Source organism: Lissotriton vulgaris, chromosome 4_1 (genome assembly GCF_964263255.1).
Source record: "Lissotriton vulgaris chromosome 4_1, aLisVul1.2, whole genome shotgun sequence".
Lineage (NCBI taxonomy): Eukaryota > Metazoa > Chordata > Amphibia > Caudata > Salamandridae > Lissotriton > Lissotriton vulgaris.
Genome location: NC_141691.1, coordinates 1,348,548,513 through 1,348,576,011, shown reverse-complemented (window position 1 = coordinate 1,348,576,011; position 27,499 = coordinate 1,348,548,513). Strand labels below are relative to the sequence as shown.

The following is a 27,499-nucleotide window of genomic DNA, read 5'->3' as shown; positions in this document are numbered from 1 at the left end:
GATCCGGACGGACAACATGACGGCCATGTACTACATTCAGAAACAGGGAGGGACACACTCTCCACAGCTGTCTCATCTGGCTCAGAGCATGTGGAAGTGGGCCATTCAGAGGAACATCTTCCTCATGGCAGAACACCTCCCAGGCAAGGACAATCAGATGGCGGACCTGCTCAGCAGGCACAGCCACCAGATGCACGAGTGGGAGATACATCCATCAGTACTCCAGCCGTACTTTCAGACATGGGGTCATCCAGAAATAGACCTGTTCGCCACAAGGGAGAACGCAAAATGCCAAAGCTTCGCCGCCAGGTTCCCACACCCACAATCGCAGGGCAATGCGATATGGATGAACTGGTCAGCCAAATTTGCGTACGCTTTTCCCCCAGCACCCCTGATACCGCTGGTGGCACGCAAGCTCAGGCAGCATTCGATGACTCTCATCCTGGTTGCTCCAACGTGGGCTCGCCAACCATGGTACACCACGTTTCTGGAACTGTCCGTGGTACCGCATCAAAGGCTTCGCCTCACACCCAGCCTTCTGACGCAGAGCCATGGCGACATTCAGCACCCAGATCCGCAACAGCTCAACCTGGCGATCTGGCTCCTGAAGTCCTAGAATTTGGCTACCTTAACCTTCCTCCTAATTGCATGGACATCATTCGGGAGGGAAGAAAGCCCACTACTAGAGCCTGTTATGCGGCCAAATGGAAGCGGTTTGTCATTTATTGTGCAAACCACAACACCAATCCACTAGATGCTTCCATTCAGAACATCATCTGTTACCTGTTTCATCTGTACCAGTGTAATTTGGCATATACTTCCATCCGCATTCACCTGTCTGCGATGGCCGCATACCTCCTAAATAGACAGCACCTTTCACTTTTCAAGGTGCCTGCTATCAAGGCTTTTCTGGAAGGACTCAAAAGGGTCATTCCACCGCGGACCCCTCCAGCTCCAGAGTGGAACCTCAATGTGGTTCTTACAAGACTGATGGGTCCTCCCTTTGAGCCACTACATTCCTGCGAACTTCAGTTCTTGACTTGGAAGGTGGCTTTCCTAGTAGCAATTACATCGCTACGGAGAGTTAGTGAGCTGCAGGCCCTCACAATCCAGGAGCCATTCTTCCAGGTTCATGCTAACAGGGTAGTGCTCCGCACTAACCCTAAATTTCTACCAAAGGTAGTATCTCAATTCCACATAAACCAAACAATTGAGTTGCCAGTGTTTTTTCAAAATCCTGAGTCACTGGCGGAGCGGATGCTCCACACCCTTGACGTCAAGAGAGCCCTGATGTATTACATTGACAGGACCAAGGATTTTAGGAAAACTAAGCAGCTTTTCGTTGCCTTTGCGTCACACCACAAAGGTAACGCTATTTCCAAGGCTGGTATTGCTAGGTGGATCGTGAAATGTATTCAGATCTGTTATGCAAAAGCAAAACGAACTCTAACAATTCCACCAAGAGCCCACTCCACCAGAAAGTTGGGGGCCTCTATGGCCTTCCTTGGAAACATTCCCTTAGAAGACATATGTAGAGCAGCCACATGGTCTACCACACATACATTTACTAAACATTACTGTGTAGACGTGCACTCTAAACAGCAGGCAGCTGTAGGGCAGGCTGTTCTCAAGACACTTTTCCAAACTGATGCAGCTGGCACGGGCGGCCGCCGCTAATGGAGGGACTGCTATGTATTCTATGCACAGATATGAATTCAGCAGCCCACATGCCTCGAACTGCAAATGCTACTTACCAGTATGCATCTGTTCTTGGCATGTAGGGCTGCTGACATTCATATCGCCTGCCCTCCTCCCCGGCGCCTGTAGCAGCTGCAGTATTTACATGCATTTCATGCCATGGTCATCACTCACAAAGTTCTCTCCATCTCGGCCACAATGGCTAAAAACAATCTGGGGATGGAGTCGATGCCCATGCGCACTGTAGTCCAGGGGAGGAGCCACCTATCTCGTGATACTTCGAAGACTCTTCCAGGACAACAATGTGCAATCATCCGGACCCAACACTAGGCGGCGATCTATGCACAGATATGAATGTCAGCAGCCCTACATGCCAAGAACAGATGCATACTGGTAAGTAGCATTTGCAATTCTTGCTGTATTGTACAACTACACCCCTGGAAAGGATAGTACCAGTCAGAGAGAGAAGAAGGGGATTATGGTTACTGTTTGTCCTAGTTTTATTCATCATATCGCTCTCCAAGGGCCACAATCTGAAGTCCACTAGAATGTAGTCAATGGAACTTGAAAGTGCAACCTCTTTTGAAAGTACTCTCTTTTCAGATCTGAATGAGTCCTCCCATTACACGCCCTTAGGCCCCTCTCTGCTACTAGCTAGATGAGCTGGAAAGCTTCCCTGGTATTCCGTTAACCTCCCATTTTATTAGCTAAGCTAGGGATTCTCCACAATTCGTCCTCATCCTCGATTAGAGATTCAAGTAATGTTGAGGGTTCGAACGTGGTATTAAAATCCTCAGCTACCAGTACCTTAGTCTGTGGTTGGTAGTTACCTACCAGCTCATCCAGCATATGTAGAGTGAGTGAATCATTTCCCGATGGAACAGACCTTATGTAGGCATTTAAAATGGATACTTCTAGCCCCTACAGAAAGGTAACCAAGAGCCCGATTAGGTCTGGTGAATTGCTTTCTATGTGTTTGTGAGTGCCCGCAATAGTTTTTTACGAAAATTGCCAACCCACAGCTTGCCTTCCCTGTATTTCTGGTGGCCTACGCCTCAGTGCTACATGTGGTGAATCTGATGATAAATACCCTCTCGGTAGCCCAAGTTTCCTGGAAAATACAAATGTTGTCATTTATAAGCGTTGGCCACCTGGGAATCACAGAGTTTCAAAAAGATACCAGCGATGTTCCACGAAATAACTGACAGGCTGGAATTTATGGTTTAAATCTTTTATTAGCATTTTTAGAAAAAGGCAAAACAGATATAGCAACAAATTGCAAGCTTTGGGGAGACAGCTTCCCAATAGCTAGTTGCACAGTGTTTACTGTAAGGGAAGCGTCACTGTGAGAAGTTGGCCTGATATATAATGTTCACTATTCTAGTGAGCACTTTGTATCAGTCCAAACAACCCTTATCGATGATTGGTTGTAAGTCAACCTTATAGACCAGCTATCCTAGTAGCATGGATACGAGCAGTCTTCGGGCTAAACTCTAGAGGGCGTGTTAAGCCAGCTGTTATACCATCACATATACCCCTTGAACACCAAGTGAAAGGACACCACACAAGTGTTATGAAAATAAACAGTGTATTTATTTAGATCACAACAGCCCTGTACTCTTTATGAGGACAGGGTACTAAGCACACAACAAAACTCTTACGAAAATACTTTAAGTTGCACAATTTACACAAATGCCCGAGGGGCACGAAAAACCGTATACTCTAAAAGTGGAATGCGAAATTACTAGCAGGTAAGTACTAATCTCATAGGGTTTGGAATCGCTAGGGCTGGACTACTGAACCTTCAGATTACTAGCAGGAGGCCTAGGGAACTCGGGTGCAGAGTGTGCACTCTCACGCGGGATGCGGGACAAAGTCTATGGATGCTAGATTTCGTAAAGTTAGTGATATCGGACGAATCCGACTAGGTAGAACTGAAACGAAAAAGGATCTGGACCCTTGGATAGTGAGGCTATGCTGGGGCACCGAAATGCCGAAGTTACCTAGCCCAGGGGCTGCGGATGCATAGGTCTGGAAAGACGTCGGGAATCCTCGTTGCAGTCTATGGAGCCTGAAAGAAGAAGTTGCTGGCAGGCGACCAGTGAAGAAGTTCGAAGTGATCCAAGCCTGGATCGAAGATGGAAGACACCTGTAAGCAGAGGGGACCAAGTTCTGAATCACTAGCCAGTGATTAGCTGGGCACCAGGATGGCACCGGACGAAGTCACCTTGACCAGGTGAGTGGGCGACGCTGGGCTCTGCAGATCTCACGGACCAGGAGGCGTTGTCGGCGACCAGGATGGAGGTGGAGCTGTCCCACCATGGTATCTGCTGTCGATGTCGCTGGACCCAGGATTGGGGCAACAAGTCTTTGCAAATGCAAGCCCACGCGGTGGACTCAAGATGGCGTCTGGAGTGGACCAGTAGGGTCCGGGGTGCTTCTCTGTTGGAGGGGAGCAAGGGCCAGTCTGGAGCAACCAGACCAGCAGTGTTGATGTCGTCGTTCGTCGTCGGGAAGGCCACAAGCCAGCGGGCTAGTAGCCAGACAACGCGGTGAGCAGCAAAGAGCAGAAGGGCCCCACGCAGATCTGGTGGATGCTGGGGGGCTGGACTTCGGTGCTGGAGCTGCTCAGGGTTGGGGCTTCTCGGACCCCAAAGCACTCACTCGAGGATCCCTCGGCTGTCGTGCTGGGCAAGCGTTGTTCAGTCTTGAAGATGGCCGGTCCCTCGCGGTCTCGTCGCACCCACGGATCTCAGCTGAGCTGACGATGTGGGTAGAGGTCAGAGGTGCCAGGGAAGCCGGGTCTCGTCGTGCTGGTCAGTCGGATTCCGGAGGAAGGACGTGCAGCAAACTGCAGTGTTCTTGGATGGTGCCTGCGGGTGCAGGGTAACTACTCCTTAGTCACAAGGGAGAAATCTTGAGAAAAAGTCGAGAGTTCCTTTCGTAGAAAGTAGTTTCAGGATTCAAAGATGATCTAATTTGGAAGGGGGCCCGCTCCTATCTTTAAACTAGTAAAAGGGGCTGGCACGCGACTAGGTCCTGCCCATGGGTGGGACCAGGAAGGGGGGTGGTTACACCCCTCTCCCATGCCGGACTTTCCCCAGGCCAGGGGCTGGTGTGCCCCTGGAACTGTTTCTAGCCGGCCTATGCATAGTGTGCACCGGGGTGCCACTTGCAGTCACCTTCCTCTAAAGCCCTGCCTACCCAGGTTACACAAAACCCTGTCTGGGATGGTGCTAGTACCGCCCCTGACAGGAAACCCTTTGTCCAAGCCTCCCTCGCTGGAAGGACTCCCAGCAGCAGGAGGTCAGACTTGTGTCTGTGGTGGCAGCATCCATTTGGTGATGCTGAGGCTTGAGTTAACTTTAACCGGGGTTCACAGTTACATACATGTCGTGTCCCTCTAGAAGGGTGGAATGCTAACCCCGTCGCCAGAATTGGCGAGGGGTTAGTATTCCAATTCGTATGACACCTTACTCGACATGTTTTGATAAAGCGATACCAGAGTTAGCCTATAACCCCGAGGATTATAATGCACTTAAGAGTATATGGTATGCGTTATCATGGAACAGCTATTAGGACTTGGTTCCGCAAGCTGCAAACGGGCTCAGCTCATGCCAGAGCACCATCTCACACGATTCCAAGCACTCTGCCTTCAGGATTGTCAAGGCCTGCCATAGGAGTGACTGATAGGGATACGGTGTCCATTTTAGGGTTAGATATAGGTATACTATATCTAAAGCAAAGGGTGATTACACCACCTTGCCCCAGCTGTCGTGCAGCCAGTTGTGTCAGATTTAGATGGCCAGCCAGGGGTGGCATAATACATGCTGCAGCCCCTGGTAGGCCCTGGGTACACCTATGCCCTGAGTTACAGGGTCTGATAAGGTGGCCCAGTACCAATTGGTAAATGCACCTAAGGTACACGTGTCAATTTAGTGAGGGAACAGCAAGGCTGTGGGTCTGATTAGCAGGCCCACAGCCAGAGAAGTCGTAAACCAGTGAAGCAAAAAGCAAAAATCTGGGGTGATCATAGGATTGCAGACCCTACTCTCCTACAGTCACAATCCCAGAAAAAAAGGAAAAAGAAAGAAAAGAATGCCCCACAACAAGGAACCTCGCCCCCCAAAGCCCTCCACCTAACTCCCCGTCCACTCTCACCCCATTACCTAAAGTGCACTGTTGTACACAGTTAGCTGTTGTCCTTATGCTGTGTGATGGTCAGGCTTGGGGTCCTCTGTGAGGCGCAAGAGCCTGAGTTACTTTGTTCAGGTCATCTCATTTGAGAGTAATGTCACATATGGTTCCCATACCTCCTGAAATTCCGCCACCTTCCTGTCCCTGCCCCTCCGGGGGTGCAGGGACGGGAGCCACCATCTCTTGCGGGTCAGCATTATGACCAGATGGCCTGGGCCGGCCAGGCCTCTTCTTCCCACTGCTCCAACGCAAGTCGAGTAGGGATCCGGGGGGCACCGGGGAAGGAGCGGCTGCCTCTGAGAGCCTGGCCACCCTCGCCGTCGTCTGACTGCAAGTGCGACTGGGCACAGCACCCTCCCAGGCCATCTGGGCGCTGGGTCGTCCCAGGCCATCTGGTTGCCTGGCTGCGCAACCATATGGCCCTGCAGGCCGGGCAACCAGATGGCCGGCCGGCCGGGCTACCTCCAACTTTTGTCCTTCCCCCAGGGTTCGGTAAGCCCCTACTACGCTGGGACTTAATTTTCTAGGAAAATGGTCTCCCCGGGCTGTCCGGCAGGGAAAGCACGCTGCCTGGGCTTAACCCTCCATGGTTCCTGCCCCCGGGACTCCGGGAAGGATGCAAGGGGCACCCGCCGGTGTCAGGCCCCTTTGGGCCCAGGGGTGGTGGTGACAGTAAGTTGTCAGGCCAGGGCGGCTACAGAGCTGGGAGGACTGCCAAGCTCCCCAATGGTCCCCGGGGCAAGGGGCGGCAGGTGGTCAGCCCTGCGTGAAAGGAGTGCAGAGCCAGGGCAGAAGCCTCTGGAGAGCTCTGAGAAGCCCTGAGCAGAGGACCGCTGTGCCCAGTCTGCGATGACAGCTACTTGTGGACGTCCTGCGCCGTCTGGGAGGTGTGGTCGGCAGACAGGCCGTGCGCAGGACTTCCCCCTTCTCCTGTGGGAAAGCGGGGCCTGGCAGAGGAGAAGCAGCAGACTGATGAATAAGCCCTCTTCTCTGGCTGGGAGGGAGGCCCTTAGATCAGATCTCCGGCGGGCCCCGGTCTCCAGCGCGGGCAGGGGGGGATTGGGCTCCACGGGCATGGCGGCCCCGGGCTCAGTCCAGACCGGACTCTGGTCGATGTTGCCTGTGTGGTGAGATTGGGCTACTTGGCTGGAAACACAGCAAATGTGGACCGCAGTGAGGGTTTCCGGGCCTAGGAGGAGAGAACAGGGCTGGGCAGTGGTCAGGAACCAGCAGGCCTGGGTCAAGCCAGGCCACCGGGGTAGGGGATGCGTGGCCGGGTCCCAAGTCTGGACTCCGGCGGGCACTAGGGTGAGCCCACCTGCCTGGGTGCTCTGGACAGGTGGGTTCTGGCCTAGGGTTCGGAAGCCGGGACTGGGCCCGGGGCTTGAGCTCCGTCTGGCGGGCCCTGGGATGCGGGAGCCCCTGTCCCACAAGCAGGCCACGGTTCTGGTCGCTGGGGACAGGGGTGGGTTCCACCCGAGGCCCGTGGAGGCTCTCCCAGGCCTGGCCTAGGGTTGAGAAACTGGGACCCAACGGAAATTAAGGTGCAGCGTCGCTGAAGGTGGCACAATAGGTGCTGCAACCCTAGACGACTGCCTTGGTCACAGTGCCCTTGGTACCCATGCTACCTTTTACAAGCAGCTTATTTGTGGCCAGAGAGGTGCAAAATGTGGGTGCAAAGGTACAGTTTTGGGCAAGAACACAGGATCTGGGGACCTGTTTGGCAGTGACCCAGGGTACATCATGTCAAAGTGAAATAAAAATCTGCCAAAGGTGTGGGGGGTGTTAACTGCAACAGAACCCACTTTCCTAGACACACCATTATGCTCATATACCAATTTCACTTGGTCAATATAACCATAAGCCCAAAGAATAGTGTTTAATAGCACATTATCCTCAGTGAAAAGCAACTGAACTCCACACAATAATTTCAGTTTTTCTTCTGCAAAAGTAATATGAGGCAATTCTTGTTTATATTGCTTCAAAATCTGCAGGATTTTAGATTCTTTTGCACCTGGAGATCATACCATTCCCAACTTTACCCTCTTCATAGCAAGTTGTTTTTAGGTTTTTGATTTGGCCAGTTGTTGCTCTCCTTATAAGGAGTACAATTCTGTCTTGCTTTGCATGTTGTCCGAAAAGTAGATTTGCTCATTATCCACTCCTTAAGTGCATCCCAAAAATAAGGCTGCCGTACTTGACATCTGAAAGACTTTAAGTTTCAAGATCCATGGAGACAGGCAGTCACCTAGCCTTTTGCCTGCAGGACCCTAAGAGTAATTCCCCTTTCTAGAAACACATCCCATAAGTGATGGTTCCGCAAGAACAAATAAAGGTCTAAGAAGATGCCTCAATTGTTTTACCAAGGAAGCACCTGAAAAAATGACTTACAGGAAGCTCGTTTCCTTCAGGGCTCCTCAAAACACTCTGCTGAACCTCCAGCCAAAAAAGAACTGAACATCCGTCTCTGTAGAAAGGTTGTCATCTTTCCCAGTAAAATATTGTCGACTGGAGCCTTCTCGACGCCAAGTGGGATGAAGATATCATGTCTGCCGTTGACACCGTTGACTGCTTCTTCCACCTGCATCTCACCAGCTAAAAAGTAAATGACTGGATCAGTTACCATCTTTGGATCATCATTGATATGACTTTAGCTACCATGTTCGCATCGTTGGACAAACTATCTTCGACCATTCAATAGTCCGCTGCTTCCTTGTATTTAAACATTTCCTCAGAATGCAGTCAAACTGTCAGTAAATGAAAATGTACTGAGCGCAACTATTTCCAGTTCATTCGCCGCTGAACAGCACATTGACTGGGCTCCTGACTAGCAACATCCCAGCCAGACAAGTCAGAAAAATAGTATGACACCAGCAAAAAAGTTGGGGTAACCATGAACCATGAAAGCAGATCCTACTTTCCTACAGTATGGTTAAGAAAGAGGATTTTGACTGTAGATAGTGAATCCTAGCGAAAATATATTTTTTTATTATTTGGTTTGATTGTTGGAGTATAAATGAAGCAATTATTGTTTTTATAGTTTTTGACCTCTATGGGGATAATTTTCCTAAATAAACCTAGATCATTGAACAAAACAAAGTACTATAACACCTTCCACTCGGATTGTGTTGCTTGCCCCCACACAATATCCATAAAAAATAGCTGAACTGTAGACACAGCTGGCCTGACATAGCTATTCATCCCCACATCCTCAGTGTTGCTCTCCCTCCCTCCGTGATGCCTCCTGCCCACTCCTTCCCCAAGCAATAAAAATAAAACCACTGTGATGCGGGCAGCACTAATTTTTTTTCTGTCGCCCAACTACACCGCAGCCACGCTGCTGTACAACATGACTAAAAAGATTATCAAAGTCAATAGCTTTCTTGTAGGCAAGATGTATTGGCTTTGCAAGTGCTTGTTTCTTGATCCTTCCACCCATGTTATTTGAAAATCTGCTCTATGGTGACCTTACAGAGGGCAGTGGGAGTACTCAACACATTCAACCCATTTGCTGGAGTTTGCAATCTTTTTCAGCATGGTGCATTTGTTTCTAATGTTCTTTGGGTCTACAGCGTTTTGATAATATTTATTGCTATTTGAAATTACCGGGGATTTCAACCCTGACTATGCAAAATGATTATATTGCATATTATTCTAATCTGAGAGGTACCAACACTGGAAAACTGAAGTTACAGGTACTTGCTTCTTTTTGGGTAAATTGCTCTGAGAAAATAATACATTAAATTGGTACATGACATTTGAATGTTGAGGCAACAGTTACTTAAACTGGCTTCAGTTCTCACTCTACGTGTGCATATTGTCTGTTAATCATGAAGCCTTCTAAAAATGTTAATTTACCACTAGAATCCTTTTATCTTTTGCATTGCTACTTTTACAAATACTAATAAACCTTCATCTTTTTTAGGAGCAGCATTCACATTTTTGTGAGTCCTAATCCGTCACTTGCAGCAACCCCTTCAGTTCTTCCATGGAGAGGGCAAATTTATGTTCTTTGTAACAATGGACAGAAGGTATCTGGCAGTATAAAAAAAAAACATTTTATGATTAGTTAACTAATTTATACAATTACAAGGTATCCAACTTATTCAGCATTAATAGAAATTTCATCATAGCGTTAATGAACTTTTCTAAAACAACAAGCATTGACACAGCCAGTTGGTCTGCCTTTAGTTTGACATATTTTGGTATTGGGCTAGATGCGCCTTAGTGTGATACCAAAAACCACTTAATTTAAGCAGCAGGTCTGTTGCAGGCATTTGATCCCAATGTGTCAAATTTGTGATAGCTCCTGGTTAATGAAATACTCCAACTCCAAATTTCCATTAAAGTGCATTGAAATGGCTGTATAAACCTTGGATGAGAGCATCAACTTGAATTATTTCCCATTGTCTGGTGGAGAATCCCCTTAAAATGATGGACAGTAACAGTATGAACATTCCTGCATCACAGTACAGTAGAGTTTATTCTGAGGGACACATCTGACTCCAGATTTCTCACCTTTAGAAAGATCCCAGACACTCATCTGAATCTTGCGTTTTTTCAGCAATTGTTCCAGCGTGCAGGCATGTGACACTCTAGGACTCCCCAGCGGCCTGGTGTTGACACAGATTTGTTGTGCGGAGCTGTGTATAGGGGCACCCCTGTGCACTGATGTTAACTTCTTTTGCATCCTTAAATGTGGTTCCAGAGTGCTGCTCCCAACTTCTTCGGATGTACCAACATGTACGTTCTGCTATTAGATTGTGTGCTAAGGGAATATGTCTTCTCTCCTGACAATTGGTTTTAAACTGTGCCATATCTGCAGGAAGCAAAAGTTGTTCAGAGATCTGCATGACATTTTCTTGTGGTACCTCGATTCTTAGAGACAGGTGCTAACTCGTTCACCCGAAGGTGATCAGGGACCTCGAAGCAAAACTCTAAATCTCAGAATGCAAGAAGTAGTTACATTTGAAGCAATGCTCCAGATCCTGCGCCAAGTCATGTATCTGATAGAGACTACTAGCCGCAGATTCCTTCACATAGAATTATCCCCAGGCGGGAGTCTGAACCTGGAAACTTTTTTGGCACAGCATGCCCGCGCGCTGGGGGAACGGCACCAGGTGACTCCACCCTGACGTCCTCCGCATCCATGACATCCGAGAGGATACAGAAGTCCCACCCTGGTGCGCGTATGTCAGTTTTTCTCTTTCCGCATGCAACGAGGATCCGGTTGAGCTCTGGCCTGTTTTCAGGCCTTCTATCCCTTTTTTTCAAGTTTGGAACAGTGCATGAATGCCTTTGGGCTTCAGGACGTGTCTCTCTTGTACCCATCCCATCTCGGCGAAACCCCTCACCCGGTTTGCATGTGGTGCCTGGGTTGGCGCCGGGACTTGGAGAGCTGCGACGCATGCCAGCACCTCACGCCTAAATCGCGGCGGGAGCGCCCGATGAAGTTGCTGTCATCGCGCTTATCCAGGTCGGTGTCCTCTCTGCGTCCATCCCCTGCCTCGGAAGCAAAGAACTGCTGGTTTCTTCTGCGACATCATCTTTCCTGTGGCCCCAATGGCGTGGCTCGCCGGCTGGTAGGTCCTTCTATTTATGTCCGAAGCCTTGTCCTCCATTCGCGGTGGGCGCCTGCTCCCTCCAGGACATGCGCCCCCACCTGTCGCCTCCCTATCCGCCATTTCCCGGCGCGAAGGCGAATAGGGCCCAAATGTCTGCTGGCTTCTTTGGCCCTTTCTCCACCTTCTGAGACGTCCGTGGATCCCTTGCCTCGTTCAGGTACTTCCGTGGAGACATCAGCTCCAGGTTGTAGGAGAGTGGCGCCTTCGGGGTGTGGTCCTTCAGGGCTCCCCTCTTTGGCGCCTAGCGTCCCTTTCTCGCTGCAAATCTCTACGGGGCTCCCTGTGGTGCCGCAGGTGATCACCGGGACGCCGGGCTTGCCCCCAGGCCCCTCTCAGCCCTCTAAGCAGGCAGCTGCCTCACCAGAGGTCGAGCTGGTGCCGGTTCGGCGCCAGGAGCCTCCCTCCCTGGCTCAAGTGAAGTCGCGGGTAGATGCGGGGTCTTGGGGTGCTTTCCCGAGTCCCCGTCGATCCTCAGCGCGGGCGGCTGCTCCGTCTGAAGCCGAGCTGACGCCGCAGATGGGCCCTCCATCGTCACATGACACCGATCAGGCACCGCTGACGACGTCTCAGAGTCGTGCCGGGTTCTGGATTGATCTCTTGCAGTCCCTTCGTCTCCAGGGGGCTGTCATCTGTCGATGTGCTCCTCCCTGGAGGAAGGGTGGCATGAAGTTGCCTTTTCGCCGGTGTCTTCTAGAGGAGGCTCTTCGCTGTCCTCGTGGCCAATATCCTCTAATCCTCCTTTCCCGGGCTCTTGGCTGGCTTCTCCAGCGGAATTTTCTCCTTCTGAGACCCTTCGGATCCCTCATTCCTCAGTGGATTCTCTACTTGGTTGGGGCTGTAGGGGGTCACATCCCCGAGCCCCTCTTGGCCCTTTGACAAGGTGATACTGTCTAAGGCTGAGGTGACGCCACTACAGCAGCTGCTCAAGGGTCGAGCCTGACCGGGGACTCCTTGTGGGTCCCTCTCGTCTCACTGCGCCGGCGGAAGCCTCGCCGGAGGTCGGGTCGGCCTTGGCGCCACCGTGTGGATCGCTGGACCTCTCTCGTTCCCCCATGGGTCGAGGCTGGCGGGGGAATCCTTGTCGCTCCCCGGTTGCTTCTTGTTCTTCCACACAGGCGGCTGCCTCATTGGAGGTTGAGTCTGCACCGAACACGGCGCCGCCTCTTGACCACCTCCGCTTCATCCCAGCCCCGGTCCCCGGCACCGCGTGAAGAGGTGGAGGCCTGTCTGGCATCTCCTGTGGTGTTGGACGACGACGATGACTCACTGCTCCAGGTTGTGGATTCTACAGTACCAGACAGGCGTCAGATCGCGGATTCGTCCTCGGACGTCCCCTCTTCTCTAAAGGTTACGTACCTGCCGGAGTCGTCCTCACCGGAGACGGGCCACCGAGTCATGGCTTTTTCCCCGGCATCATCAAAAGACGTCTCCCTGCCTTCGCCGCGGTTTTTACTAGAGGAGCCACAAGTCCTCCACTCTTCGGCCCCTCTTTCTCCCTTTCGGGCCTGGCCCTTGCCCACTCCGCCTGGCTTAGGGAACAGCCGCCTTAGTTTGCAGCCGTTGCCCACGAAGGAGCTGCTGTTTCCGCCGCTGGGACCTGCAGCGGTGGGTGCGGCCTTTGCTTGCGCTGTTTCCACGGCTGTAGGAATTTTGCGCATGGGCGATCCGGCTGCCCGTTTCCCTGTGGATCATCTTTTGGAGGTTCTCCACCAGGGCTCTGGTGGAAGGGAGCTGCTGCTCCCCTTTGAAGGTTCGCTCCTTTCTTCTCTGACGGGGACTTGGGGTCGTCCCGCCACGGCGGATCCGGTGCCCCAACACCTTCTCCATCGACTTCTTCCGGTGCCGCATGACCCGGCGTGTCTTTTCCTCCAACCCTCTGCCAGTGGGCCCCTGTTGCGGACTGCCTTTCCTTCCCTACCGTCGCCGTTGCCTCCACATTCCCGGGAGGCCCGCTGGCTAGACTCTTGGGGCTGCAATATGTTTTCCTTGACCAGTGCGGCTCTGCGGGCCCTAAACACTTTGTGTGTTGGCTAGGGCCACTTCTTGTTTGTGGGACTCGGCGGAGTCCCTTGGATCTGCAGCTTCTCAGGAGGGTGCTGGTGTTGATTTGCAGCACCATGCGTTAGATGGCTGGGAGATGGCGGCGTTTATTCTTCGCTCTGTCTGGACATCTCAGAGGTGCTGGGTCGTGCCATGGCTTCTTCAGTGGCCCTTGGCCACCATGCGTAGCTTCGGGACAGTGTGTTCCCAGAAAATGTGCGGGAATGGATGGTGGAGCTTCCCTTTGATGACACCCTTTTGTTCCATGCCCCGGCGGACCCAGCCATCCGGAGGTTCGTGGTGGGGCTTCGGCCTCCTCCTCCTTCTTCTCCCCCTCAGTGACCGGTGAGTTGAGCTGCTCTTCCTTTTGGGCGAGTCGCCCTCGTTGTTGTAGTTCTGTGTGTATTATGGCCACTTGAGTCCTCCTTGTTGAGGCTGTGTTTCTGTTGACTGCTGGACGGCTCTTTCTTGCTGTGTGTGTTTTTGCTTGGATTACCTTCCCCAGATTGGCCCTGAAATTAGGCCTTCTGTTTGTTTTCTCTTGGGCTGCTTGATAAGCCTTCTGCAGGGTTTTTTTCCTCTTGACTTTTTCTATTGTCCTCTGCTGTGGAAGTTCTTCCAAAGAAGGTTCCCATGTCTTTGGACTTAACTTACCCTATGTGGGGTAGTGGTAGCGGCCATATAGCTAATGCTGTGCTGGGGGTTGTGGTCGCCTTCGGGCTTCTGCTCCCCATGGCATTCATGTACGTTGCAGGTGCAATTTACCCTTTGCTGGATTAGACTGTCTTGGTGGTGCACCGGGGTGTCTTCCTCGGGGTCGCTTCACTGTGTGCTAAGTCTGACTTGCTGTCTGCAACCTAGCATCATGGCTGTTATTCTGCTTCTTGAATCGTGTGCGAGGACCCCTCTATGCAGTGCGTCCGGGCTCTTCTTCATCTTCATCTTCTTGTTCTCTGTCTTGAAGGCTGAGATGGTGTGTTCCACCTTCTTCCTGGTGTAGCCTGGCCGGTCTTCCATGGGGCCCCGGGCTGTCCTTCCTGCACTGACTGTTTCTTGCTGTTGGCGCAATCTGAAAGAGACACATTAGTGATAGATTCCCTATCTTAGAATATCCCCAGGCGTCAGACTGGATCCGGAAAATTTTGCATAGCAATACCCCTGCGCGCCTGCAGGCGTCGTCCGCGGCTCTGCGTCCGTCGCCGGCGTCGTTGGCGCCGGATTGACTGCGTCGGAGTACATAGACGCCGCCCATGCGGGCTGACGTCAGTTCTTTTTTCCGTGCCAGCTAGCGCCGATCCGGAGAAGCTCTACCCCTTAGTCTATTTTGACTAAACTTTTTGATCTTTTTTTTTCTCGAGTCTTCGACCTCTACGGTGCCGGTAGGGATGCCCGGGTTTAAGCCCTGTTCCAGGTGCAACCGACAGATGTCGGTTACCGACCCCCATCGCCGGTGCCTCAAGTGTTTAGGCCTCGACCACCACGACTGCACCTGCTCCGACTTCCGGGCCCTGACGTCGAAAGCTAGGCGAGAGCGGTCCTGCAAGCGACTGGAACTTCGGCAGTCGACCCTGCGCCGTTCCAGGTCTCGGTCCCACAGGAGGTCGAGGGATGGGTCGCTGGGTCGGAGCCCTCGCAGCTCCGGCAGTGGACATCGGTCGTCAGGCTCCAAGTCCTCAGGTAAGAGGCATGAGAGGTCGGAGAGACGTCATCGTTCCTCCGACCCACCCCGACGCTCGCGCGATGCGGCTGGGGGTTCGGGTGACACCACCCACGCGGCTCCGACAGTCGCTGGCGTCGCCGCCTGCCCCACACCTTCGGGTCCCTGGGCATGGCGCGACGCCTGAGGAGATCAAGCGGTACCTCATGGCCATGAAGTCCCTCCCTCCTCCTCAGCCGGGTCATGTGGCGCCTCCGGGCCCAACGGCCCCGGCTGGAAGGCCTAGTGGGTCGAGTCCTCCGGCCCCGACACCGCCGGCGACTTCGGTCCCAGTGCCTCAGGCCCTCTCTGGATCCGCTTCCGGAACCGGGTAGTCGCCGGTCGACCTCACCGGCGCTGTCCCCGATCTTACCCTTGGTCCAGTTCCGGCGCCGGAGCGGCACCACTGGGCGCCGCTACCGACGGCCTTTGGGGAATTCTATTTCCATGAACTGGTCCCATCCGCTGACCCTGAACTCCAGGAGATGGGTGAAGAGGGTGATTGGGAGGGGTCTGAGGACCCTCTGGCACGGGATTGCCAGTCTCAGCAGGACTGGACATATGAGCTTGGGGAAGCCAGTGGCATTGACACTTCGCCAGACACTGGATTTGTCTCCCCTCCAACCGTGGTTATGGAGGAGGGAGCTGCTTATAGTGTAGTGTTGACAAGGGGAGCCAAGGCCCTAAACCTTGAGCTCCCTGTCGCGGCTGTGGGGACTAACCTCCTCACTGAGGTCCTTAAACCGCAGACAAGCTCCAGTGAGCCCCTGCTGCCTTTTAATGAGGCCTTGTGTGACATTCTTGTGGGCACTTGGTCCAATCCCGCCACAGGTCCGCCTGTGGATAGGAACGTGGCCAGACGCTACCGCCCGGCCCCGGGCGACCCATGCTTTTTGGCCACCTATCCCACCCCCGAGAGCCTGGTCATCTAGGCCTCCACTTCCCAGACCGCATTCCCGACGGCCCCGCCCGATCGGGAATCCAAGAGGTACGAACAGTTCGGGAAGAAGGTGTTCTCGTCCCTCAGTTTGGGACTGCGGTCAGTCAATACCGCGTGCCTCTTGGGCCGCTACACCCACACCCTGTGGGACACGGTCGCGGACGTGCTGCCACAATGCCCGGAGGAGGCCCGGCCTAAACTCGCCCAAGCCCTTGTGGAGGGCCAAGATGCAGCACGGTATTCCATCCGGTGTGGGCTGGATACAACGGACTCACTGGGCAGGGCGATGGCAACGACGGTGGCGGTTCGACGCCACGCCTGGTTGAGGTCCGCCAACTTTTCGGCCGATGTCCAGGCTACCCTTCTGGATATATTTAACAAAGAGGGGAGGTAGAGTATCAAGTAGGATTCCTACTCCACGGGCACTGTTACATAAACAAGAAGAATCCTACCACTTATTGGGAAGAAAGGTGAGGAAAGGAAGGGGGACACTCAGTGTTGTGTAAAATACCCCTCACACACCAACAGGCCCCTTGGTGTCATGCTTCATCATCGGGGTCTTCGCACCCCGCTAAGGGGATGCGGCACGCTACGACCTACGACTACGCGGGAGCGTTGACAATTCAGTCTATGTGTGGTGTGTGTTGAGTGCAAGTGAAAGGAATAGGATGTGAGTGGGAAGTGTAGTGAGAAAAAAAATTAAAAAGGACCTGGCCAGTGGGTAAAAGGAAAAACTTTATTCTGTACCTCTGGCTGGTACTATTAAAAAAGTGCTAGATGGCGAGGTTTTGTGTCTTAGTAAGGGACAGAACCTCTGGTGTGCGTCGACATGTTTCGGTACATACGTACCTTCTTCAGGACGGGGCACAACTCCCAACCCTACTCACGTTTCTCTACAGAACAAGATTATTGTTCTAACTTTCCTAAAAAAGTGATTACATTTACTGAAGACAAATACAATGTGCCTACAGCGGTTTTACTTGAACATGTAGTTACATGTCCTGAAAAAAGAAAAAAGAGCGTTAGGTTTGGTTACCATATAGGTTGGCTCATACAGGTGCAGTCACCTGGAGCCCCAAACGGTTGTTTTAACCTGTAATGGGAAAAAAAGACATACAGAACACATGACACACAAACTCACACACACTTATGACAGACTTAGGGTTCAGTGTTTTCAAACATACTTATTGTATAAGCTGATTAAAGCCTCATGAGCAATTTCAGAACATCAGGGTAGGTAGGTAGGTGGATCCACAATCTATAGGAATAGAAGGGTGGAATCAATGTTGTTATCTCTACTCACTTGTTGGACTCTGTAATGTGCCCACAGAGTTTAAACTCCGTTTCAGTGAATACTCACGAAATCCGCCTCAGTCGGCCTCTTTCCTCCACCCTGTGTTGCTCCGTCGTAAATGATGTACGGCTGAGCTTGGTGGTATTTAAAGGTGGATGAAGTGCGTTCTCATTGGTTAATTAGTGGAAAGGCTCATGACCATGCAAGGGTGATAACCCTGTTGACGCCCCTTCCATGCATGTGATTTGTCACATGTACCATGCATATCACTGTCATTCGTTAATTACCGGGTTTTAACCTGTCCAAATATGGACTTTCCGCTTGTTAGCCACTCACACTCTGTTATTTCTGCTCGCGTTGGGGGCCCGTGTGATGCAGCCGCCGTTCTATTCCTCGCGCATGCGTGCTGCCGGGTCTCGAAAGTACCATTGCGCATGCGCGCAGGCGAGACTTTGGCGTTCCAATGCGCATGCGCATTGGTCGAGTGTGGTTCGCGCATGCGCGCTTGCTATTTCGCCCGGTTGAGTCATTTTCATTATTTTTGGTAGTGCATTTTGGAAAAGCAACCAGGTGGAACACTGGGGTTTGTTGGATCATGTGGATCTGCTCTTATTGACATCACCACGGAGGTGGTACCATACAGTTTTTCGTGATAGTATGGTGTAGTTGACCATGCCTTCTCATGTCATTAATTCAGATGGTGGTACCCAATGTTGGTAATAGCGTCGCTATTTTGCCCGGTTATTCCTTCATTGCTATTCTCGATATTGCGTTGTGAGAGGGACCAAGTGGATCACTGGAGTTTTTGGTTCAGCTCCTTTTGACATAGCCACGGAGGTACCGTTTGTAGTGATATTATGGGATGATTCGATCATACAATCATAAGTCATTTATTCAAACGTTGGCACCAATTGTTGGGCTAGCTCCTATGCCAACCAATTGTTATCCCTTATTTATATCCGGGGGTCTTTTAGGAGACTTGGCTCCATGGTATGTCATCATTAAGTCCGGTGACATGGGTTGCCAGGCGGAACACCCAACGTTGTTCCTTTTGGAACAGACCTGTCTCGGAGGGTAGTCGTTCTATGACGGTCCAACGGAGGTCGTTGACGCAGTGCTGATGTGACAAAAAATGTGTTGCCATCTTAGTTGTTGTCTTCTTACAGCGTATATTACTTTTGTGTTCCCCTATCCTTATCTTGACGGGGCGGGTGGTCATGCCTACATATTCTAGTCCGCATGGGCAGGTGACTAGGTAAATCACATTCCTTGTGTTGCAGTTAGTAAAGTGGCGTTGCTCCCATGTTGTGCCATTTCTGAAGTTTAGGTTTTTACTTTTTTGAGTTTGGTGGCAACAACTGCAATCCCCGCAGGGGAAGTGACCTTGTACAGCAGTTACATTGGGTCTTTCCATCTGGTTTGTCCGTGGTCTGGTATGGACCACAATGTCCTTTATGTTTCTGCCCCTTCGGTGCGCATGCATCGGTTTCTCAAATGATAAACCTCCACAGTTCAATATGCCCCAGTGTTTATCAATGACTTTTGACACCTGATTTGATATGGTGGAATAGGTTGTTACACAGATCGGCCTCTTGTTCGCTTCTTTTACATGAGGATTATCTTCTATGAGTGCCTCCCTATGATTGTTTTTAGCGCGCTTCATCGCTTTATCGATTGTTCTTGTGGGGTATTTCCTTTGTGCAAGTTTGGTTTTGAGATCTTTCGCTTGTCGGTTGAATTCACTCAACTCTGTACAATTTCTCCGGAGTCTCAGGAATTGCCCATAGGGTAGATTCTCCCTTAGGTGTCTTGGGTGGAAACTGTCGTAACGTAACAGACAGTTTCTGGAGGTCGGTTTGAAATGTGTGGTGCTTTTTAACCTTCCATCCTCACTGTAGATATTTAAGTCGAGAAAAACCATTGATGTATTTGAGAAGGTGCTTGTGAATTTTAGGTAATCATTCTGGGTATTCAACCAGGTTACAAAATTCACTGCGCTGATGACATCGCCGTTCCAGATGATGAAAATGTCATCGATGTATCGTTTCCAGGTGACAATCTGGGGGCGGTAGGGGTTACTTTCATGAAGGATCTTGTGTTCCTCTAGGTGGTAGACGTAAAGTCCGGCTAGGCTCGGAGCAAAAGTACTACCCATGCTCGTTCCGTGGGTTTGTAGGTAGAGTACCTCCTTGTACTGGAAAAAATTGTCTTTGAGGGCCATGGTAATGCACTCTAGGACCAGACTTCTCGGTGTTTGGTATTTCCAAGTGTTACTGAAGAGTACTTCTTCGATGATCTGTAATGTCTCTTCATGGGGCAGGCTTGTGTATAAGCTTTCCACGTCTAAGCTTATCATTAGTTGCGTGGTTGGATCAAAGGTGGTATTTTCCAGCAGTTGTAATACCGATTTGGTGTCCTTCAGGTACGTATCTGTAGCCTGTACCATCGGTCTTAAAAAGGCATCTGAGAATTTCGATAGGGGTTCCAGGATGGATCCAATGCCGGAAACTATTGGTCTTCCAGGTGGATTGTCAATGTTCTTGTGTATTTTGGGGATACAATAAAAATACGGTATCCTAGGGGTCGGTTGTTGCAGGAATTCAGCTTCCTTTTTGCTGATCCAGTCGTGGGCAAGTCCTTCCTCCACCATCCCCCCAATCCGTGTTCTTAGTCGTTCTGTTGGATCACTCTCCAATCTTTTATAGTTCCGTTCGTCGGACAATAGACGTTGGCATTCTCCATCATATTTCTCAATGTAGAATTGCAAGACTTTTTCAGGAAACTGAAACTACAGGCTTTCTTTAAGGATAAACCTTCACCCGAAGACAAGACGGACACAGGTCTGAGACTAAAGTCAACTTTCACCCCTCCTGACTCAGGTATCCCCATGGAGATTCTAACCTTTGAGAAGGCAGTGATAACGGAGGTCAACAAACTGAACTCACTAGGGAGGAATGTCTTCCACAATACCAGTGGAGAAGAACAACAAGCACTCCGGGAATTAACGGCTAACAGCGAGTTAGTCATCAAACCAGCTGACAAGGGGGGAGCAATAGTACTGCAATCCCTTGAGAAATATGATGGACAATCCACCTGGAAGACCAATAGTTTCCGGCATTGGATCCATCCTGGAACCCCTATCGAAATTCTCAGATGCCTTTTTAAGACCGATGGTACAGGCTACAGATACGTACCTGAAGGACACCAAATCGGTATTACAACTGCTGGAAAATACCACCTTTGATCCAACCACGCAACTAATGATAAGCTTAGACGTGGAAAGCTTATACACAAGCCTGCCCCATGAAGAGACATTACAGATCATCGAAGAAGTACTCTTCAGTAACACTTGGAAATACCAAACACCGAGAAGTCTGGTCCTAGAGTGCATTACCATGGCCCTCAAAGACAATTTTTTCCAGTACAAGGAGGTACTCTACCTACAAACCCACGGAACGAGCATGGGTAGTACTTTTGCTCCGAGCCTAGCCGGACTTTACGTCTACCACCTAGAGGAACACAAGATCCTTCATGAAAGTAACCCCTACCGCCCCCAGATTGTCACCTGGAAACGATACATCGATGACATTTTCATCATCTGGAACGGCGATGTCATCAGCGCAGTGAATTTTGTAACCTGGTTGAATACCCAGAATGATTACCTAAAATTCACAAGCACCTTCTCAAATACATCAATGGTTTTTCTCGACTTAAATATCTACAGTGAGGATGGAAGGTTAAAAAGCACCACACATTTCAAACCGACCTCCAGAAACTGTCTGTTACGTTACGACAGTTTCCACCCAAGACACCTAAGGGAGAATCTACCCTATGGGCAATTCCTGAGACTCCGGAGAAATTGTACAGAGTTGAGTGAATTCAACCGACAAGCGAAAGATCTCAAAACCAAACTTGCACAAAGGAAATACCCCACAAGAACAATCGATAAAGCGATGAAGCGCGCTAAAAACAATCATAGGGAGGCACTCATAGAAGATAATCCTCATGTAAAAGAAGCGAACAAGAGGCCGATCTGTGTAACAACCTATTCCACCATATCAAATCAGGTGTCAAAAGTCATTGATAAACACTGGGGCATATTGAACTGTGGAGGTTTATCATTTGAGAAACCGATGCATGCGCACCGAAGGGGCAGAAACATAAAGGACATTGTGGTCCATACCAGACCACGGACAAACCAGATGGAAAGACCCAATGTAACTGCTGTACAAGGTCACTTCCCCTGCGGGGATTGCAGTTGTTGCCACCAAACTCAAAAAAGTAAAAACCTAAACTTCAGAAATGGCACAACATGGGAGCAACGCCACTTTACTAACTGCAACACAAGGAATGTGATTTACCTAGTCACCTGCCCATGCGGACTAGAATATGTAGGCATGACCACCCGCCCCGTCAAGATAAGGATAGGGGAACACAAAAGTAATATACGCTGTAAGAAGACAACAACTAAGATGGCAACACATTTTTTGTCACATCAGCACTGCGTCAACGACCTCCGTTGGACCGTCATAGAACGACTACCCTCCGAGACAGGTCTGTTCCAAAAGGAACAACGTTGGGTGTTCCGCCTGGCAACCCATGTCACCGGACTTAATGATGACATACCATGGAGCCAAGTCTCCTAAAAGACCCCCGGATATAAATAAGGGATAACAATTGGTTGGCATAGGAGCTAGCCCAACAATTGGTGCCAACGTTTGAATAAATGACTTATGATTGTATGATCGAATCATCCCATAATATCACTACAAACGGTACCTCCGTGGCTATGTCAAAAGGAGCTGAACCAAAAACTCCAGTGATCCACTTGGTCCCTCTCACAACGCAATATCGAGAATAGCAATGAAGGAATAACCGGGCAAAATAGCGACGCTATTACCAACATTGGGTACCACCATCTGAATTAATGACATGAGAAGGCATGGTCAACTACACCATACTATCACGAAAAACTGTATGGTACCACCTCCGTGGTGATGTCAATAAGAGCAGATCCACATGATCCAACAAACCCCAGTGTTCCACCTGGTTGCTTTTCCAAAATGCACTACCAAAAATAATGAAAATGACTCAACCGGGCGAAATAGCAAGCGCGCATGCGCGAACCACACTCGACCAATGCGCATGCGCATTGGAACGCCAAAGTCTCGCCTGCGCGCATGCGCAATGGTACTTTCGAGACCCGGCAGCACGCATGCGCGAGGAATAGAACGGCGGCTGCATCACACGGGCCCCCAACGCGAGCAGAAATAACAGAGTGTGAGTGGCTAACAAGCGGAAAGTCCATATTTGGACAGGTTAAAACCCGGTAATTAACGAATGACAGTGATATGCATGGTACATGTGACAAATCACATGCATGGAAGGGGCGTCAACAGGGTTATCACCCTTGCATGGTCATGAGCCTTTCCACTAATTAACCAATGAGAACGCACTTCATCCACCTTTAAATACCACCAAGCTCAGCCGTACATCATTTACGACGGAGCAACACAGGGTGGAGGAAAGAGGCCGACTGAGGCGGATTTCGTGAGTATTCACTGAAACGGAGTTTAAACTCTGTGGGCACATTACAGAGTCCAACAAGTGAGTAGAGATAACAACATTGATTCCACCCTTCTATTCCTATAGATTGTGGATCCACCTACCTACCTACCCTGATGTTCTGAAATTGCTCATGAGGCTTTAATCAGCTTATACAATAAGTATGTTTGAAAACACTGAACCCTAAGTCTGTCATAAGTGTGTGTGAGTTTGTGTGTCATGTGTTCTGTATGTCTTTTTTTCCCATTACAGGTTAAAACAACCGTTTGGGGCTCCAGGTGACTGCACCTGTATGAGCCAACCTATATGGTAACCAAACCTAACGCTCTTTTTTCTTTTTTCAGGACATGTAACTACATGTTCAAGTAAAACCGCTGTAGGCACATTGTATTTGTCTTCAGTAAATGTAATCACTTTTTTAGGAAAGTTAGAACAATAATCTTGTTCTGTAGAGAAACGTGAGTAGGGTTGGGAGTTGTGCCCCGTCCTGAAGAAGGTACGTATGTACCGAAACATGTCGACGCACACCAGAGGTTCTGTCCCTTACTAAGACACAAAACCTCGCCATCTAGCACTTTTTTAATAGTACCAGCCAGAGGTACAGAATAAAGTTTTTCCTTTTACCCACTGGCCAGGTCCTTTTTAATTTTTTTTCTCACTACACTTCCCACTCACATCCTATTCCTTTCACTTGCACTCAACACACACCACACATAGACTGAATTGTCAACGCTCCCGCGTAGTCGTAGGTCGTAGCGTGCCGCATCCCCTTAGCGGGGTGCGAAGACCCCGATGATGAAGCATGACACCAAGGGGCCTGTTGGTGTGTGAGGGGTATTTTACACAACACTGAGTGTCCCCCTTCCTTTCCTCACCTTTCTTCCCAATAAGTGGTAGGATTCTTCTTGTTTATGTAACAGTACCCTTCTGGATATGCCGTTTGATGGCCCTCGCCTCTTTGGCGTCAAGGCAGACCATGTGCTTGAGCGTTTTAAGGACTCCAGGGCTACGGCCCAGTCCTTGGGCCTCTCGGCCCCACGCCAGCAAACGGGTGCCTTTCGCTACTTTTGTCGCCAAGGAAGGGGCGCCCCCACACGTGCAGCCAGCCACGCGCCGCAGAACGTTCAACAGCGCGGTGGCAGCCGTGGAAATCGCCGTAGCGGCGGTCGGGGACCACGGCGAGGTCAGTCCACACCTTCCCCCGCAGCACCTGCCTCAAAACCCTCCTAATCCGGCTTTCAGGCCCATGTGACGCCAGTGGGGGGAAGGGTTCGCCATCACCTCTTCCACTGGCGCACTGTCACGTCGGACAGGTGGGTGCTGCAAATCGTCCGAAGGGGCTACTCCCTCCCCTTCGAGGCGACCCCTCCAGCCATGCCACCGCAATGCCACCGCGTGACAGGGGATCACTTGCAACTTCTGCAAGAGGAAGTCACGGCCCTCTTGGCCAAGGGGGCCATCGAGCACGTTCCTGGGCCTGAAGTAGGGTGTGGTTGTTACTCCCACTACTTTCTGGTACCCAAGAAGGACAAAGGGGCCCTACGCCCTATCTTGGACCTACGGAACGTCAACGGCTTCCTCCGACAGGAGAAGTTCAAGATGCCGACTCTGGCTCAGGTCTTAGCTGCCCTGGACCCCGGAAACTGGATGGTAGCATTGGACTTCCAGGACTCTTACTTTCACACCCCCGTCCTGCCGGCCCACCGGCGTTACCTGCGGTTCACGGTAGACCACGAGCACTTTCAATTCACCGTGCTCCCCTTCGGCCTTACCAGCGCCCCACGGGTGTTCACGAAAGTGATGGTGGTGGTCGCAGCCCATCTGCGCAGGTTAGGGGTGTCAGTCTTCCCCTACCTCGACGACTTGTTGTTGAAGACGGGCTCGCCTCAAACAGTCGTCAGCGACCTCCAGACTACGGCCGATCTCCTGCACCTGCTGGGGTTCTCCATCAACGTGCCAAAGTCGCACCTGTGTCCCTCCCAGAAGCTCCTCTTCAACAGAGCGGTTCTGGACCCGGCGCAGTTTTGGGTTTATCCTCTCTAACAGGGGGTTCGGGATATTCAGGCTATGATTCCGATCTTTCAGCCTCTATCCCGAGTCTCGGTCAGGTTGATGCTGCAGCTTCTGGGGCTGATGGCCTCCTGCATCCTTCTGGTGCATCACGTGCGGATGTGGGCTCTGCAGTGGGACCTGAAGTTTGAGTGGGCCCAGCATCAGGGCAACTTGTCCGACCATGTCTTGATCTCGGAGGGCACTGCAAGACAGTTGCAGTGGTGGCTCACGGACTGCGATTTGGTCAGTGGCAGATCCCTCTCCCTACCCCACCCGGAGCACTTAGTTGTGACGGGCGCGTCCCTCCTGGGATGGGGGGGGGCCACATGGGAGAGGCGGAGATCAGAGGCCTCTGGTCTCCAGCGGAGTCCCTGCTACCGCATAAACCTTCTGGAGCTGCGGGCGATCCGTCTTGCACTGAAAGCATTCCTCCCCTCTGTCCGGGGGAGTGTAGTGCAGGTGTTCACGGACAACACCACCGCCATGTGGTACTGCAACAAACAGGGCGGGGTGGGGTCATGGACCCTATGCCAGGAGGCTCTGCACCTCTGGCAGTGGCTGGAACATCACGGGGTGACGCTGGTGGTTCAACACCTGGCAGGTTCTCTGAACACCAGGGCGGACGAGCTCAGCCGCCGGTGCATGATTAATCACGAATGGCGTCTGAACTCGGACGTGGCGCAAGGCCTCTTTCAGCAGTGGGGAGAGCCTTGGTTAGATCTATTCGCCACAGAAGAGAACGCGCAATGTCATCAGTTCTGCGCATTGGAGTTTCCAAGGCGGCACTCGCTCGGAGACGCTTTTCGTCACGAATGGAGTTGCAGTCTATTGTATACCTTTCCGCCTATACCCCTTCTGCCCAGAGTGCTGAAGAAGATCAGGCGCGATTGGGCCCAGGTTATCCTTGTGGCTCCGGACTGGGCACAAAGATACTGGTATCCCGAGCTACTCAGCATGTCAGTCGATCCCCCGATTCGTCTGCCTCTTCGGGAGGACCTTCTGTCGCAGCAGCAGGGGACGGTCCTCCACCCGAACCTGTCCAGTCTCCACCTACGAGCTTGGAGATTGAGCGGCGACAGTTGAGGCCATTTGACTTGCCTCCCAAAGTCTCTAATGTCATTCTGGCTGCCAGGCGTCCCTCCACTAAGTCGGTATACGCCTGCAGGTGGAACAGATTTGTGGCATGGTGCACAGCAAAGGCTGTGGATCCACTCAATGCCCCTCTTTCTGAGGTTCTCCTCTTCCTTCTTTACCTTTCTGCCCTTTCCGCCTTCTTGAGGCTACCTGATCAGCCTTCCTTGTTCAAGTCCCCGATTGTAAATAGGTTTTTGAAGGGCATCACACACATGTTTCCTCCTGTCCCTTTCGTGATGCCCCAGTGGGACTTGAATCTTGTGCTTACCTACCTAATGTGTGCTCCCTTTGAGCCGCTCCATAACTGTCCTCTCCATCTTCTTACCTTGAAGACTGCTTTCCTGGTTGCCATCACCTCTGCCAGGAGAGTGAGTGAGCTCCAGGCTCTTTCATCTACACCTCCTTTCCTCTCTGTTCATCCGGACAAGGTTGTGTTGCGGACAAGACCTTCCTTCCTGCCTAAGGTTGTCACAGCCTTCCACATCGGGCAGTCCATTACCTTGCCCACCTTCTTTCCGCCTCCCTCGAAAGAGGAAGAGAGGCTCCACCCTCTGGACCCAAAACGTGCGTTCTCCTACTATCTGGATTGCACACGCCAGTTCCGGGTGGATGACCAACTCTTTGTTGGTTACGTGGGCGCTAAGAAGGGAAAGGCGGTGCACAAGCAGACCATCTCGCGGTGGATCATCTTGTGTATCCAGGCGTGTTACTCCTTGGATAAGAAGGAACCCCCTGTTGGCCTGAGGGCTCATTCCACTAGGGCCGCGGCGACTACAACTGCCCTGGGCCGAGGAGTGCCCTTGCAGGACATTTGCCAGGCAGCTACGTGGGCCTCGCTGCGCACGTTTGCAATACATTATTGCCTGGACAGCCAAGTCCAGAGGTATGGATTCTTTGGCCGTTCCGTCCTCCAGGACTTTCTGGTGTGATTATTGGTTTGCAGACCCACCACCGGGGTTTGTATTGCTGGGGTATCTATTCTAAGGTAAGAAATCTATCACTAACGTGTCTCTTTCAGATGCACAAGTTACTATTTGTGTAACGATATATCTGTAAGAGACATTAGTTAGTGATAGATTCCTTACCGACCCACCCATCCTCCCCGTTCTGCGAACCGATATCTAGGGTTAAGGTCATCCCCTTTCATGGCCCTAGTTTCATGGCACCAGTGTTGGTTCTATCATGGCTCTGCGTATTTGGCGTGGAAAAGCGAAGTATCAGAACTGACGTCAGCGTGCATGGGCGGCGTCTATGTACTC

The 27,499-nt window shown here is 51.2% G+C and overlaps 1 protein-coding gene across 1 annotated transcript in view; it reads left to right on the top strand.

Annotated features, from left to right (window-relative positions):
* Window positions 1–27,499, top strand: part of CEP192 (centrosomal protein 192) — a 1,919,503-nt gene that overhangs the window by 1,587,076 nt on the left and 304,928 nt on the right. Inside the window, exon 38 of the mRNA XM_086965571.1 lies at window positions 9,821–9,926. Within this exon, the coding sequence (XP_086821697.1) occupies window positions 9,821–9,926 (106 nt within the window). The remainder of the gene's footprint in view (window positions 1–9,820; window positions 9,927–27,499) is intronic.